Below are 15,716 nucleotides of genomic sequence, written 5' to 3' on the forward strand. Positions count from 1 at the left end.
TGGCCTTTCTCTTTCTGCTCTTGGGAACAGTGGAATCTAATGTCACCTGAGCATGTGCTAGGAGCTATACTAAAGCAACACAAAGAGGTGCTCTCATTTGACAGACAAGGAGATGGAGACTCAGAGAGCTTGAGCTACTTGCCCAAGGTCACACAGTGGCAGAGGCAGAAGCTACTGAGTTCCACCTCTCCCGGTCATCTGACTTGGGGTTGGGGGTTACATTTGGGTGGCCTTCCCCTACCTCGGGCTCTTTGTCATGTACTTCTCACTGGCTCTTTCCCACAGCCGTGGTGAAGAATCCACCCAACAACCTGTGGATCATCGCGGCAGTGCTGGCCCCCATCGCCGTGGTCACTGTTATCATCATTATCATCACCGCTGTGCTCTGTAGGAAGAACAAGAATGACTTCAAGCCAGACACCATGATAAACCTGCCTCAGAGAGCAAAGGTAATGTGGACATGGGGAGGGCAGGAGCTTAACCAGAGTCTCCACCAGCCTTTCTCCTGGGCTTGTAGGGTTATCGAGTACCTTCAGAAATATGTCACAACCCCTCATTCCAAAGGAGTGATCGGCATGTAACACACGTTCCTCTGCGGCTTGCTCTCTCCCACACTTTCAAGTAGATGACACACAGAGAGTCTCTCACCATTACTAGATCCTCTCAAGGAAGGACTGTTATTTTACAGACAGAGAAACTGAGGCACCGACAACTGTTAGCAAGAAAGATGTGAAAAGACATTAGATATCTTTAGTAATTGGACCCCACCTCCCTGTACCAGCGAAAAGTAGCTCCTTCAACTCTGTCCTGGTTCCATGGCTAGATAGCAGCGGAAGTGATGGTCAGACAACGCCTGCAACTGTCTGAACATCCTAGCCTCCAAGTGAAGCTATTATAAGGTTGGTTTGGGAGGATAACTGGGCCGTGGAGTTGAGGCTCCCAGGAATGAGATTAGCACCCTTCTGAAATTAGCCCAGGAGACCTTGGCCTCTTCTACCACATGAACACACAAGAAGGGGGCAGTGTCCAGCCCAGCAGTGAGTGCTCACAAAATCCCAGCTGTCCTGGCACTATAACCTCAGCCTTCCAGCCTTAGAACTATATCTGCCTTTTATACGCCTCTTAATTAATGGTGTTTTGTTGTATTGGCCCAGGTGACCAAGACAAGGTCTCTTGGCTCCTACACAAAACCTCTTTGGGCGCACAGACTCCTAGAAATTTCCCTGCCCCACTAATGACTCTGCCTTTGCCATTGTCATGACGGACAGGCTATGAGATAGGCTGACAGCTACCGAATACCAATTCAGCAGCTCAAAGAAAGCCTGGCTTAGAGCCCTGTTCTTCCTCTGTCCCCTGTATGTCTCTTCCCCAAGCACCTCTGGTGACAGGGAGGGTGGTGGATTGAAGGCGGAAAACATCCTGAACCTAATTTTCCAGTCACATAGCTGCTTTTGAATAGTCCCTGTGGTAAACGTCCACTCTGTAATACCCGCTGTTTAAATAACGCCTTACAATCTGCGGGCTCTTCTAGGTCCGTCACCTCATCTGTTCCTCACGGCTGTCCTGGGAGTTAGGTCACAGTCAGGGCAGGTTTCATTATTCTCACTTAACTGCCAAGAAATCTGGAGAGACACAGAGGCTTGTCCAGTCATAGCACAAATAACAGAGGGATGCCTAAGGCCTGCATCCGTGTGCATGTGTGTGCGCATCCATGTGTGTGTTGTATGCACTTGTTAGTGTGGGTGCACGTTCAGTATGTGCATACAGGGACCAGAAGTTTCTATCAGGTGAGGAGGTGTCTTCTCTCTCACTTGCCATCTTTGTTTCTTCCGTTTCTCTCTGAACCGGAAGTTCACTGAGTGGGCCCACGCGGCTCGCCGGGGAGCTTCAGGACCTGCCTGGCTCTGCGGTCCATCCCCCGCCAGCTCCAGGGTCACACGTATGTGTCACCACACCCCGCTTTTGTGTGGGCTCTGGAGATCCAAGCAGCAGGCCCTTCCACAACCGAGCCTGCTCCCCAGCCCTCTGGGAGCTCATCCTCCATTCTCTGCCCACCCACACTCTGGGACTTGGCAGGATTTCCGCTCCTAGCTCTGAACCTGGAAACTCCATCTGGCTACATAGACATAGGACAGCACACCACTCCCTCTGACTTCCTACACATTGCAATTTGTGTCAGCCATGGGACTTGCCCCTTGGAGGGCCATGCTGGGCTCTGGTCTGTTTGCGTGAGCACAGCTCACTTGAGTACAAGAAATCAAAGGTACTTTCATTCCATAGCAAGCGCTACATCTGTGGGGAAGCCGGAACCTCATTAGACAGTCCTGTCTCCCGAGGCACCGCCTTCCAGGGAATGTTGTTCTGTGTCTGTTGACATAAGACACCTGCTTCCCAGACACAGTGGGGTGCTGGGGAGAAGGGTACAGAGGGAACTGTCGAGCCGTGATAAACGAGACTGCTCCAAGACAGAATGTTTCATTTCCATCTGAGCTTGCCTACAACATGAGTCTTTTTAGACGTAGCAAGTAATTATCAGCATCACAGCTGAGTCCAGGAATGCAAAACGCGCCATACTGGAGCTGGAAAGGGAAACTTTGCGTTAAACCAAAATCTTCATTCATCTGCCGAGATGAGCAGCGTCCTCCCTGGCTTGACAGCTCTGGAACCAGAACAGATGAGATGTTGGCGCCTCTGCAGAGCTCCTTCCGTGTGCCTATGCCAGGCACCGTGCTTCTTAGAATGCTTACCTGGTGCTGAGAACCAAGCCGACCTACGTCCCATGAGCTGCTTGCTGTGTGCTCTGGTGGGGCTCAGCTGCTTGCCTCTCCCACCGTGAAGGTGGCAGAGACACTTCAATTCCCAAAGCCCCTTTGTTGCAGGAAGGCAGCAGAGTGGAACTGCCTAGCGCCGCAGTCCTGGTGGAGAAGAGTCAGGGACACTGCAGTGACTGAGGAGCCGCTGCATAGAAAGTGTGAGCAGAATTCAATGAATGCCAAGGGGCAAGGCACAATAAGAGAGTGAGCCCTGGGCACCAATCAGTAGCCAAGGCAGATGGCCCCAGGGACATTACTATATCCTTAGAATGCAGGCTGCAGAGCCGGGGAGATCCTGGGCACCTGTAATATACTTAGCATGCTAAGCAGAGGAGGCGAGTGAGGCCGGAGAGGATCATACACCCTCTTCAGAGACAAGGTACACAGACACACCCTGTTGCTATTGTTGTCAGCTAGGTTTGTGCAGGGAGAATGCTGGGACCATAGTATCGTGGCTTTCCTGACCTCCTGTCTTCCTCGGTCACCCCTCTTTGTTCTTCGTCAGTGAATCTGCAGCCTTTCTTCCCAGCTCTCCTGTCATAGAAAGAGAACATGGTGGGAACTGGCATCTTTACAAAGTTGCTAGAGCCCATCCAGATGCAGGGTCGGTCCTGCGGGGCCTGGCTGACAGAAACTGCTTGGGACAGGTCATTCATCCCCTAAGAACAGCCACTGTTTTCCTGATTCTCATACATAACCTACATGACCTCGGCACAGTTATAGGTTCTCTTTGTTCCTCAACTTTCCCATCTGTCCAATGGGGATAGCAGCACTGTTTATGGTAGGCAGGTGTAAAGATCAAGTGGATTGAGGCACACATAGTCCTTTAAGCTCTGCCTGGTCTAGAATAAATGTCATACACAAATTGGCTTTTATTGTTTCGTGTACTTTTGTCTTAAAAAGTAATATAACTGTCTGCCTTTAAAAATTATTGGGGCTTACTATTACTAGTGGTGGTGGTGGTGAGGATTGAACCAGTGCCTTGTGCATGGGAAGCAGGTGCTCTGCCACTGAACTGTGTGTCCCCAGTGTAGAAGTTATTATTTTGGTTTGGTAAATGTGTGGAGCTCACTAGAGCGACATTGCATTACTGAGGATGGACGTTACCAGTGTGTGTCAGATAAGCAAGTGATTGATGTCAGGCAATTTTCAAAAGGTTGGGCCCATTGCCCTGAGAACCAGAAAAGCAAGGAGCTAGGCTTCAGTTTTTATCACTTAGCTGTGTTCTCTTGGGCACTCACTCACCCTCTCTGAGCTTTTGGGTTTTTTTCCTATAACATGAAGACTAAGGTTTACCTTGCTTTCATCTTTCCAAAACAGAAATCAATGTTTTGTGTGCTGTACCAAACATTTGTATAATTTTTTAAAAAATAATTAACTTACCTTGTCTACCTTGGAAGCTGTCCTTTCTTAATGTCTCTGTTTTCACATACTCATAAGTGACCCAGACTTCAGAAGTATCCAGTGGATAAAAAGGGTGATGCATGAGCAGTAAGCAGAGGGAGAACCCAGGAACCGAGCCATCTTGTCCCATCTCTGGGTCCTGGGAAGGCTCAGCTACTGGAGATGACATCTCATCCCTCCCAGATGAGCCCATGTTGTCAGGGCAGGAACCAGGCCAAGCACAGTAGATGGTGCCGAGTATTTGGCTGTCTGTCTCTTCGCAAAGTTGTCATTGGAGAGCCCTCTCTAGAAGTGTGACTTCAATCTTCCTTCCTTCTCACAGCCCGTGCAAGGCTTTGACTACGCCAAGCAGCATCTGGGCCAGCAAGGGGCAGACGAGGAGGTCATCCCTGTGACGCAGGAAACGGTGGTCCTCCCCATACCTGTCAGAGATACTCCTCAGGAGAGAGAAACGGCCCAGGAGGGGAGCACCATCAAGACGGCTAAGTCCACGGAAACCAGAAAGAGGTAGGCACGGGCCAGGTTCGCCCTCTAGGCAACAAGAGGAATAACTGGTGGTGAGCGCTGTGGCCCTCCCGGGAGTTCCTCTGCTCTCTAAAGCCTCCCCACGCTCACCTGGAATACTGAGAAGGAGAGTAAGAGAGAAGAGAAGGCTCATAATGCCTGCTCCACACACGCCACCTTATGAGAACTCTCGGTCTATCAGCCATGACACTGGAGAGGTAGCCCTTCTATTTACGATGACAGATTTGGCTCTGATGTCACACTTCTAAAATCAGTGCCTTAGATTTGTGATAGTTGTGTTTTGCCAGAAGTGTCTCATAAAACAACTGCTTTTGGTCAGAATCGCCTGCTGAGTTTTTACTATGGGCAAAGTTCTTGAAACAATTGAGGACGGTGGCTAACATTAATGAACACGGAAAAAGAAGAAAGAGAGAGGAAAAATAAGTAGAGCTTGGTGGCTGGCATTGAGGGATGGTAAATCTGTGTCAGGTTGGTTCTGTCCCCGAGAATCCTGTGTTGGGAAAGACATGGAGACTGACAATTCGAGGTACCCACGGTGGGGTCTGGGGAAAGCACAGTGGCAGAGAGCAGAGTCAGCAAAGACCCTCGCTGCCATCCAGGCATTGGCTCAGGCCGTTCCCCTGACTCTCCGAGGGTGGAGGGGTTGGCGCAGGTGGGATGGGTGAAGGGATCATCTAAGGTGGGGAGAGAAGTGAGGTGAGCGGGGCTTCTGCACACGGTATTTCCCTGGAGCTCGGCCTTCACAGTGGCTCGGATATAGTAAAATATGAGACCAGAAGATGGATGGATTGAAATCCTGGATGGCCTTCACTTCCAGGCTCAGGAGATTAACCTGATTCTACAGGTTCAGCTTCTATGAGAAGCTCCCGAAAACTCTTCCAAGGAGCGATGACATCTAGCCTGTACTTCAGGACCATTCTCAAGGTGTTGTAGATGACAGATAGGAAAGATTGGGCAGGAAGACTCATTATAAAGCCTTTGGAGGGGGCTGGAGAGATGGCTCAGCGGTTAAGAGCACTGACTGCTCTTCCAGAGATCCTGAGTTCAATTCCCAGCAACCATATGGTGGCTCACAGCCATTTATAATGAGACCTGGCGCCCCCTTCTGGCTTGCGGGCACACATGGAAGGAATGTTGTACACATAATAAATAAATAAATTTTAAAAAAAGCCTTTGGAATGACCATGTAAAGAGGCAGTGAAGCCGGTGGCGGGTCCCATTCATTAGCTAAAGCAACCTCCTTGGCAACCCATCCTCCCTGCCTCAAAGCACTAGGGAAGCTGGGAACACTTCCTCCTCCCTACCTCCTTCTCTTCTCATTCTCTTTATTTAATGGATGTTTGCTGCCTATTTGCAGTTTACCAAGCTCTGGAGCTATCCCAAGGAACAAGGCAAACTTTCTATTCATGTGGAAGTCACAGTCTGGACTGGAGTGGAGAGAGAGTTGGGGGGACTGTTTTAGATAGGAAGACCTTACTGATTGGTATCATTAGAAAAAGGTACCATTGACATGATATGTCAGCCATGAGGAGGCTTCCTGGGGGAGGAATGATCCAAGCAGATGGAGCCGTGTGTGCAAAACCCCAAGGAGGGGAATTCTTGACCTGCCTGAAGAAAAGCAACGTGGTCAAGAAGGCTGGTGTGTACTAGTGAGGAAATAGCAGCACATGAATCAGGAAAGCTGCCCATAGCTGGTCATGTCAGGTCTTAGAGACCAAAGTCAGACTGGGGTTTGTACTGTAGATGAAGATCAGAAGTCATGGGCAGGTTTGAGAAGAGGATGTCATGCTGGGATGGATTAAAGGTTGGCTGCGCGTGGATTCACAGGAGAAGGAAACCCCAGGAGGCCCAGGCAAGAGAGAGTAAGCACTGTGGTGCAATGGCTGGACGGTGAGAAATACTGTGAAGGAAGCTGGCCTTAGGCTGCCATAGGCTTTGGAAATGAGTGAAGTGCCTTTGCCATGTGTTTGTTTAGTGAAAGCTGGAAGGAGATCAACTTATCTGTCCCCAGTAGATACACAAACGGCAGTGCTAGAGTCATTCATTGTATGAGTCTGGAGTTCGCAGGAGAGGCTCAAAGTAAAGATACAGTCATGGGAGTTGGTGGAGTTTTGTTTTCCTACGAGACTGGAAAGACTCATCCAGGAGAGGGGAGACAGAGAAAGGAAGCGCTCCGAGAACTAAGCCTTGGAAGCATTGCAGTGGTTGGAGGTGTTGATGATGAGCCAAAGTCAGCACAGCAAAGGGAAGATGCAAAACAGGATGAGAGGAAGACAAGAAGAGAAGTCAAGAAGTCAAGAGACAAAGTAATCTGAGGACGACAAAGGGACCCCACTGTAGATCATTAGCCTCCATGTCTCTCCCATCTCCAAATTCCTGGGGGCAGAATTCCACACCACACATTTTTACAGTCCTCCTAACGCCAGCAGAGTTATTTCCTTTCTCTTTTTTCTTTTTCCATTTTCATGCGTGTGTGGTGTGCACTTGCACGAATGTTCAAATGTGTGTAGGCACAGGTGTAGGTGTGCGTGTGTATGTGGAGGTCTGAGGCTAATGTCAGCCACCATCCTCAACTGCTTCAAAGAGCTTTGCTCATAGGAAAAGCTCTGCGTGAAGTCAAGCAACAGAGTTGTGTTTTATTCCAGAAGCTACTGGTACCTTAAAATGAAGTAAAGAGCAGAGCGGTGGATTTCACCTTATGTGGAAAATAAAGTTGAAGGCATAAATTAGTCACCAATGGCCCCATAACAAAGCCCTCCAACACTTCGATGCTTAAAACAAACCGCCATTTGTTCAGCTCATGATTCGGGTGGGCCAGTAGCTTGAGCTCTGGCCGATGTTATCTGGAATTAGCAGCACACCAATCAGGTGATAGAAATTGAGTCAAGCAGGCTGCCTTGTTGCCAACAGCCTTGTCTGAGGGGACCCAGGACACGAGTCCTCTCTCCACATGGGCTCATGTTCCAGCAGACCAATTCCATCGGACTTTTCACAAGGGGGTTCCAAGGGTTCAAGGGCAGCAAGAAAAACAGCCCCCAATGCAAGAATTTCTCAAGTCTTCTGTCATGTTCCTTTCCTTCCTGTTGGCCAACCAAGTCATGTGGTCAAGTTTTGAGACACTGTAGAAGACTTCCCAAAGTTTGGTTGCACGGAGGGATGAACAGAGCTGGCACCATTACTGCAGTGGTCTCCCCAGCATAGGAGAGCGAACAGAACAGAATGGAAACACAGCAGGCAGATGGTTTTCCTAGAGGACGCAGCCGCTGTGTGGCTGATAGCATTACTCTCTTGCTGATCCTTGCCAAGCACAATAAAGTCAGGCTGGCAACTTTTCACCCATTTACAAGGAACTGAAAAGGAAGACTTACTAAATTAAGGTATTGATGCAGCTCTTCCAGGAAGAATAAAAATTCTTTCCTCCCTATTCAGATTGAATAATTTAAATCCTACAGGGATTGATTTTTGAAATTTGTTTGAAAACAAGCATTTCTCCTTGACTAAGCAAGGATTCACCTCTTGATAATTAAGTTCAATTATGTGTTCCCATTTTTATTAAGAAATGCTAGCTTATGAAATAAAGAGAAAGGGAGCAATTTCCACACTGCAGCATGATTTCTGCATCTGCTCCTTTATTTTGTCATAAAAATGTAATTTTACTAAAGGCGGGTTATAACATTGCCCAGACTGTTACATAAACCTCATCTCTGTTTGTCTGTGTCTGATCATGGAAGTCTAAGATCATTTGTGGAGATTGTGTGTATTCATGTATAGTACATGTGTGTTTGAGTGTGTGCATGTGTCCACATTCATGTGGAGGCAGGTCAAGGTCAGGTGTCTTCCTGTCTTCCTCCATGGCTTTCCTCCTCTTCCTTTTTTTTCACTGAACCCCATGCTGGGTAGATTAGTTGCCCATCAAGTTCTAGGGATGCGCAGGTCCCTGCCCTTGCACTAAGATACACACCACCAAACTCAAGTTCTCTTGCTTTTATGGCAGGCGCTTTACCAATTGAGCTTCCTCCCCAGACTTATTTAACTACCAAATCTAAGACCAAACCCATTATGAATCAGGTTTCTGATTTTGCCACATCAATTTCTACATTCTGGCTTCCTGTGGACTGACTGTAAGCCCTTTCAAAATGGATTTGCTCGATGAATCCCCCAAATTTGCAAGTGAAAAATCAATGATTTAGTAGTTATTTGATATTCTCAAATTTTTAAAGATTCTTTAAAAGCAGAAGTCTGATCAGTTAGTCACTGTTGGCCTGCCTGATAGGCAGTGTTCAGGTCCCCTTCCTCCTGTCTGGAGACTTGGTGATGCTCTTTTTGTTCACCTGTGGTTGGGATTGATGGGCCAGGTCAAGGTTGATGGGTGGTCAACCTCATAGGACAGTCATCTGGAAAGGATTCTCACACTACTGATGAGTCATACTGTGTAGGAGTTGGTTAGTCCCCATAAAAGCCCACCTCTGCCTGCAGTTCCAGCAAAGGACCATTGAGCTCTGTCACCTTAGGTCTCAGTCTCTCCGCTGACTTGTACTTGCTTTGATTAGTGCCATGTGCACACATATGCTACACATACACTTTTTGTTTTTGGCAAGGAGTTTGGAGTTGGATACTCATTGTAAACAGAGGTATATAGACAGAGACAAAGAACAAAGCAGATTGGAATTTTGCCCACAGATAGGTGTTTGCTGTCACCTTTCTCAGAGTGAGAGAAACTCCAGAAGACTCTCTCAAGAGCAAATGGGGAAAGAAGATTAAAATGTTACAAAAATCACCAAGTAGCTTATACAAAAGTAAAATAGATTACAAAAGGCCTTCCCCTCCCCCACCCTCCCTAGAGTTAAATGAAAATCTTTTTATCTAATAAAGTCAGCTGGAAAGTAGGTGCCATTAGCTCTCAGATTCCAGAAACAATTCAAGGGTGTATGTCTCCTCTCTGTCTATCTATATGTCTCTATGTATGTGTGCCTTTTCCCCACAACCAGAATTCAGTGCTCAAATAGCTGGTGTGTAATTAATATATACTAATTTATATATTAATATAAATTAATTAATATATTGCATATTCGTGATATATATTTATATAATATGCAATATTATATGATATATATAAGTATACATTCAATCACTTAATGCCTCATCTGTATTTCCCACCTATAGTCTTTGTAGCACCAATGTGGCAAACTGTTGAAATTTTTTCAGTCACATAAGTTAGAAGATTAAGTGAAACAAACTGAATCCAGGACAGAATTGATTAAAGCCTTTAATATGCTACCACAGTTAGCGGTAACCAAAGAAGGAACGCAGTGAGCATTTCCCAAGCCCTGTGTGCAAATGTTCAGTTCTTGTGTGCTACAGAACATGCTTGGCAGGTGCCGCCTCATCCCAGACATCCGAACCTTCAGTCTTGGTGACTTGTAGAGTTCTGTCTTAGGGTTTCTATGGCTTCAATGAAACACCATAACAAAAAAAAAAAAAAAAAAAAAAAAAAAAAAAAAAAAAAAAAAAAAAAAAAAAAAAAACAAGTTGGGGGAAAAGGGTTTGTTTGACTTACACTGCTGTTTATCACCGAAGAAGTCAGGACAGGAAGTCAAGCAGGGCAGAAACCTGGAGGCAGGAGCTGATGCAGAGGCCATGGAAGGGTGCTGCTTACTGGCTTGCTCCCCCTGGTTTGCTCAACCTGTCTTCTTATAGAAGCCAGGGATGGCACCACCAACAATGGGATGACCCCTCCCTGATCAGTCACTATTTAAGAAAATGCCTTACAGCCAGACCTTATGGCAGCCTTTTCCTCAGTTGAGGTTCCCTCCTTTCAGCTAACTAGTTTGCGTGTAAAGTTGACCATAGGACTAGCCAGCACAGGTGCCAACATTCTAAACCCACACAGGTGGTGGGAGAGGAAGAAGAGGAGTGTGCTGGAATGCACAGCTTCCCCCAATGATCAAGGCGTTGATTCCGCTCAGTGTTCCATTGCAAGCGTTAGTTTGTATTTTCTAAATGTGAGTGACTGACGGTAGAAGTACAAGAGATGGCTAGGCATCTGTCCCCTCATCGTCTTCCACACAGGGAGGTCAGTATTTCCGCTCAGTCTGTCCCCAGGTAGGCTGTGAGGTCCGAGGGAGAGCACACTCCAGAGACAGCAAAGTCTCGAGAGCCCAATTCCCCACAGAGTTCTGGAGGTGAGAGTCCAGTCCTGCAGAAGGATGAAGGCCCTATGACTTGCTCCCATCTGAGATTGCTGCCTGAGACATGTTCCGGGGTTAGGTGACTTGGCATTGCCTTGCTTAGCCCTGGAAACCACTCTTGGCTTCCGTGACATTCACACTCCTTGCTTTCTGACCACGGTGGACCACCTCCAAGTCAGGGATCATTATTGTGACCAGGGACCAGGCTTGGAGGCACTCAGCATAGTCCCTGGCACACAGTAGGCACCCCAGCTGTTTGCCCTCAGATGTCAATAGACTCGTCTACCCGGCGTGATGCTTTGCACAGAAAAAAAGGCAACAAGAGGTTTTCCCTAGAGGAATGTACAGCTCAAATCAGTGCTTCAGAACACATGTAGTAGGTAGTCAGGAGTGTTCAAGTGTGACTAGCAGACAGAGTGGAGACCCCATAATGGGAAGACTATATCTGTACTGGCCATGTAGGTCTGTGTTGTGGTGAACAGCCAAAGAGGACCCTGTTTTATGCCTGGCTGAAGATGCTCATGTGAGCAAACACTCAGCATCCAGAGAGCTTGTGAAAGGAGGGTGTGTTACACAGCCAGTGTCACTACTATCCCCGCAGTCACCGAGATAGGTGGTGGATTAATGAAACAGAGCTGGGATCGAGGGCTGGGCTCATCGAACTTGTCTAGAGAGCCTAAAACAGCAAGTGTACTTCCGGACAACCGGCTACCCCGCCTGTGAGCGAGCAAGCGTGGGTGCGTGTGGGTGGCTTTTGTTTCTTTTGTCTCTTGTATCATTTCTTCTTTGCCACTGAAACAGGAATGAAAAAGCCTGCAGACATAAACTGTACAAATAACATAACCTTGAGAGGAGGCTGTTCTTGTCGAAACTTACTGTCTACCCTGTTGCTATGGTTACTTCCAGCAGGTCGCCCAGTGAGAATGGTTCTGTCATCAGCAACGAATCAGGGAAGCCCAGCTCGGGGAGGCGCTCACCCCAGAACGGAATGACACAGCAGAAAGTGACAAAGGAGGAGGCCAGGAAGAGAAATGGTGAGAAGTCTCCCCACCAAGTACCTCTCCAATCCGTCCTGTGTAAGCACACACATGCTTGCACACGTATGCACACACTTGCACTCACTGTGTGCTTACTCTGGGCCTCTCTATCCTGCCCCATGAGGCCTGGAGGCAGCTGTGAGGTGCTGAGTGATTTCTGTATCCTTCTTCGAGTCAGCTTTAGTTCCTCCAGTGTAAAGAAGGGCACACTTCCTGAGGAGAAAATCTTTTTAGAACACAGTGATGCTTGCTTTGGGCTCTTTCTCATTCTTGGGTGAAATGACATGACTTCCAATGCCAAAGGCCAACAAACAGATGGATCTCCAAAATGCTGCCCATCTTGGAAGGTTTCTCCCAACTTCCTGCCCTTAACAGTTTAGCAAGTCCCAGGGGGTTCATTGTGTACCTGTGAATCCAGATACTGAAATTTTAACTAACAGGTCTGTCATAAAAACAAACAAACAAGATCATATTATAAAAAAACAAATCAGCCTTGCTGGGCATGCTGTTGTATCCGACTGTAATCCCAGCTGCTCAGAAGCCTGGAAGCAGGAAGCTCAGACATTCGAGGCTGACCTGTGCAACTTCCAAATTAAACATCATAGCAGCAGAGCGCTTGTGTTGCCCTAGGCTCAACCCTCGGCACCCCCTAATTTATTAGTTAATTAATTTAGCTGTGTGACTGATTCTGCTGGGATACTCAGGCAGTTCATTTCACTCCTAAAGTAAGAGTTTAGAAAGGACATGGTTGATATAATATATATTTGACTGGATCGGGAGGTGGACCGAAGGACAGAAGAAGCCAGCACTGAGTGTAATGGTGGAGACAGATTCCTTCACATGGCCAGGCTACAAAAAGCACTGAGCGCTCTGTCTGTGAATATGGCCCCCGTGGAATATTGAGACACTCCTGCCGAGTGGCTTACTGTCCAATCTAGAGGCAGGGTAGCTGAGGTTCATTAATAAGTGTTGGTGTACAGACTATTCTTGCTTTCTGCCAGGCTTATTGCATCCATGGTTTCTACTCTTGTTCTCTGGTGAACTCGAAAAGAAAAAAACACACTGTTCTGCCAGCAAAGTGGCTGGCATGGGTGTTTGTGGTCCCGTGGTCTCGTTAGTTAGCCTAGCTGCATGATCATTTTAGAGCCCATTTCACGAAGATGCTTAAATCTAAGTGAGAAGGTTGGGTATAACAGGTCGGCTTTTGAAAGAAACAAAACAAAACAAAAAAAAAAACGGCATGAATGGCAGGTGTGGTGACTCGTGCCTGTAATCTCAGCACTCGAGAAGCTGAGGCAGGAAGATTGCTGTGAGTGAGAATACCTGCCTCGGTAAATAAAATAAATAAATAAATAAACAAACAAACAAACAAACAAGTGAGATGCTTTTCTTACCAAGCGCAGGTACTTGAACTTCTAAACCAAATATAATATTATATCTAGGAAGGGGGGTACTAAAGGGAATATGGGTAAGGGGTTTCTTACAGGAACAGAAAGGACCCCAGACAGCTGTATCACCAAAGCCCACTCTAGCACGGGTGACAGCTCACGAGGCAGGGGACCCGGAGCACACTGCACAGCCTGCAGACAGCTCAGCAGCTGAAGACTGTCCCTTCCAAGAAGCTCAAACTGTCAGGCAGCTCCGCTGGTTTCTGCTTCCTCCAGGCAGCCCATCTGGTCTTCAAGTCTTTGTAGCTTGGCTCCTCTAAGAGCAACTCTCCGCGGTCTTAATTGTTTACTCTTGCGAGAGAGGAGCCTAGTGAATCTGGTCAGTTTCAGGGACTTCTTGAAGCTATTTTGAGTTACCCACAAACTAGAGACCTAAAATGACAGTCCGCGTTATCATTTTGTGTAATGTCTGTGGGTCAGACACTTCCTAGCTAGCGACTGGCCAGGGTGTTCTGACCTGGGGTGTGGCCTGCAATCACAGTCACGTTGGCATGGGCTGTAGTGACAAAAAGATGGCTCATTCCCGTGTCTGCGTGTGGGCGGCCACCCCATGTTTCCACAGGGCTGCTTGAAGAACCTCAGAACGTGGTCAGTGGTTGTTCTGAATAACTGACTCAGGAGAGAACCAGGTGGAAGCCACCGTGTTATTTTCTAACTAAGGCTCGGACGCGATGCACTGTTGTGATGTGACCATCATTTCCCTCTTGCTTGCAAAGCTCAGCACTATCACTGTAGGTATTCGTATCCGGTAGTGAGAATGGGGGCATCTTGGAAACCCGCTGCTATGGAAGGCCTTTGCAGCAGCTGACAGGAAGTGGCTGCTGAAGGTGGCCTCGCACATACTACGTAGTAAAACGACCCTGTAAAAACGCACATGCATCTAGTGACCCTTCTGATAGAAATGTCCCTCTCTCAGAGGCCACTTAGCGACCTGGTATTTACACACCAGTCTACGAGTCTACGAAACCTTTAAAATGTTCAGCTATGACCCATTGTTAGTCTATAAGTCATCTTACTACTTCCTTGGTTGAACTTGACATATCTTCTGCAATTATAATGGACAGAATGATCTCCGAGCTGTATTTCTTGATGTTTAAAATAACATCTCAAGTCTCTTGAGCAGGTAGGAGGAAAGATGAACATACTTCGGCTACATTCATATTTTATGTGATACCTATTTTGCTTCCAAGTTGCCTACTAATTCAGCTGCTTAAACAGGCCTGTCATTCTTATGCCTGCTTCATGAGAAAACCGTTTAAAAGACAAGTAAATCGGCTAGATATGGCTGGACCTGGTGCAACTTCTGTCAGTTTAGTTATGGAAGCACGAAGCCAACTTGTGTCTTGCAGCCGTCGCTGCAGAATGGTTTGTCAGATGGGAGAATTAATTCGCCCACGCGTAGGAGGCGACGAGTCTGTGGAATTAGCGGAGTAGTCCGTGGCTATGCGTTAGTCTCTCCAGTGGCTGTTTCACGGCCCTCTTTTGTCATAGACAAGAAAAGAATGAAAGAGCTAAGTTGTTTGAGAAACAGCCTTCAGAAGGAGAAACAGAGCAACCCAAAGCAGGGCATGAAGCTAATGACTCGGGAAACTTGTCGCTTGCCACAGCGCAAATGTGACAGCTGTGTCAGCAGAGACCAGGCTGACGGCTGTTATTGTGGCTGCGACCAGACTGAGGGATAGATGTGGAGCTTGGCCAAATTTACTTTTCTCATTTCTATAAACATAGAGAACAAATTTGCTTTTTATTGATTTCAAATGTGTTCTATCCTCATTTTGAAAGAATTTTTTCTTTCTGTTTAACTGCAACCTTGACAATTCTTTCTTACCCACTGATAAGACAATAACCTGACAAATAGTACAGATCTTAAATTTTTCTTATATATTTTTAATTTATTTTTTAAAAAACTATCTTTTCTCATTTTACATGCCAAATCACTTTCCCACTCCCTCCCTTCCTCCTGCTCCCTCCACTTTCTCACCCCCTTCCCACTTTCTATTCCACCCCCATCTACTCCTCAGAGAGGCTAAGGCTTCCCATGGGGAGTCAGTAAAGTCTAGCACATTGCTTTGAGGCAGGACCAAGGCCCTCCCCCTATATCTAGGCTGAGCAAAGTATCCCTCCAGAGAGAATGGGTTCCAAAAAGCCAGAACAACGGGTGGTGGTGGCGCACGCCTTTAATCCCAGCACTTGGGAGGCAGAGGCAGGCGGATCTCTGTGAGTTCGAGACCAGCCTGGTCTACAAGAGCTAGTTCCAGGACAGGCTCCAAAACCACAGAGAAACCCTGTCTCGAAAAACCA

At 47.2% G+C, this 15,716-nt stretch overlaps 1 protein-coding gene across 1 annotated transcript in view; it reads left to right on the plus strand.

Annotated features, from left to right (window-relative positions):
- The window catches only part of Kiaa1549l (KIAA1549 like), a 262,290-nt gene that overhangs the window by 190,227 nt on the left and 56,347 nt on the right, over positions 1–15,716 (plus strand). The window contains exons 11-13 of the mRNA XM_050147103.1: positions 286–449; positions 4,540–4,724; positions 11,837–11,964. Coding sequence (XP_050003060.1) covers positions 286–449; positions 4,540–4,724; positions 11,837–11,964 — 477 coding nt within the window. The remainder of the gene's footprint in view (positions 1–285; positions 450–4,539; positions 4,725–11,836; positions 11,965–15,716) is intronic.

Source organism: Alexandromys fortis, unplaced genomic scaffold, assembly GCF_014885135.2.
Source record: "Alexandromys fortis isolate MF-2015 unplaced genomic scaffold, M_Fortis_MF-2015_v1.1 scaffold_12, whole genome shotgun sequence".
In the NCBI taxonomy this organism is placed as follows: Eukaryota; Metazoa; Chordata; class Mammalia; order Rodentia; family Cricetidae; genus Alexandromys; species Alexandromys fortis.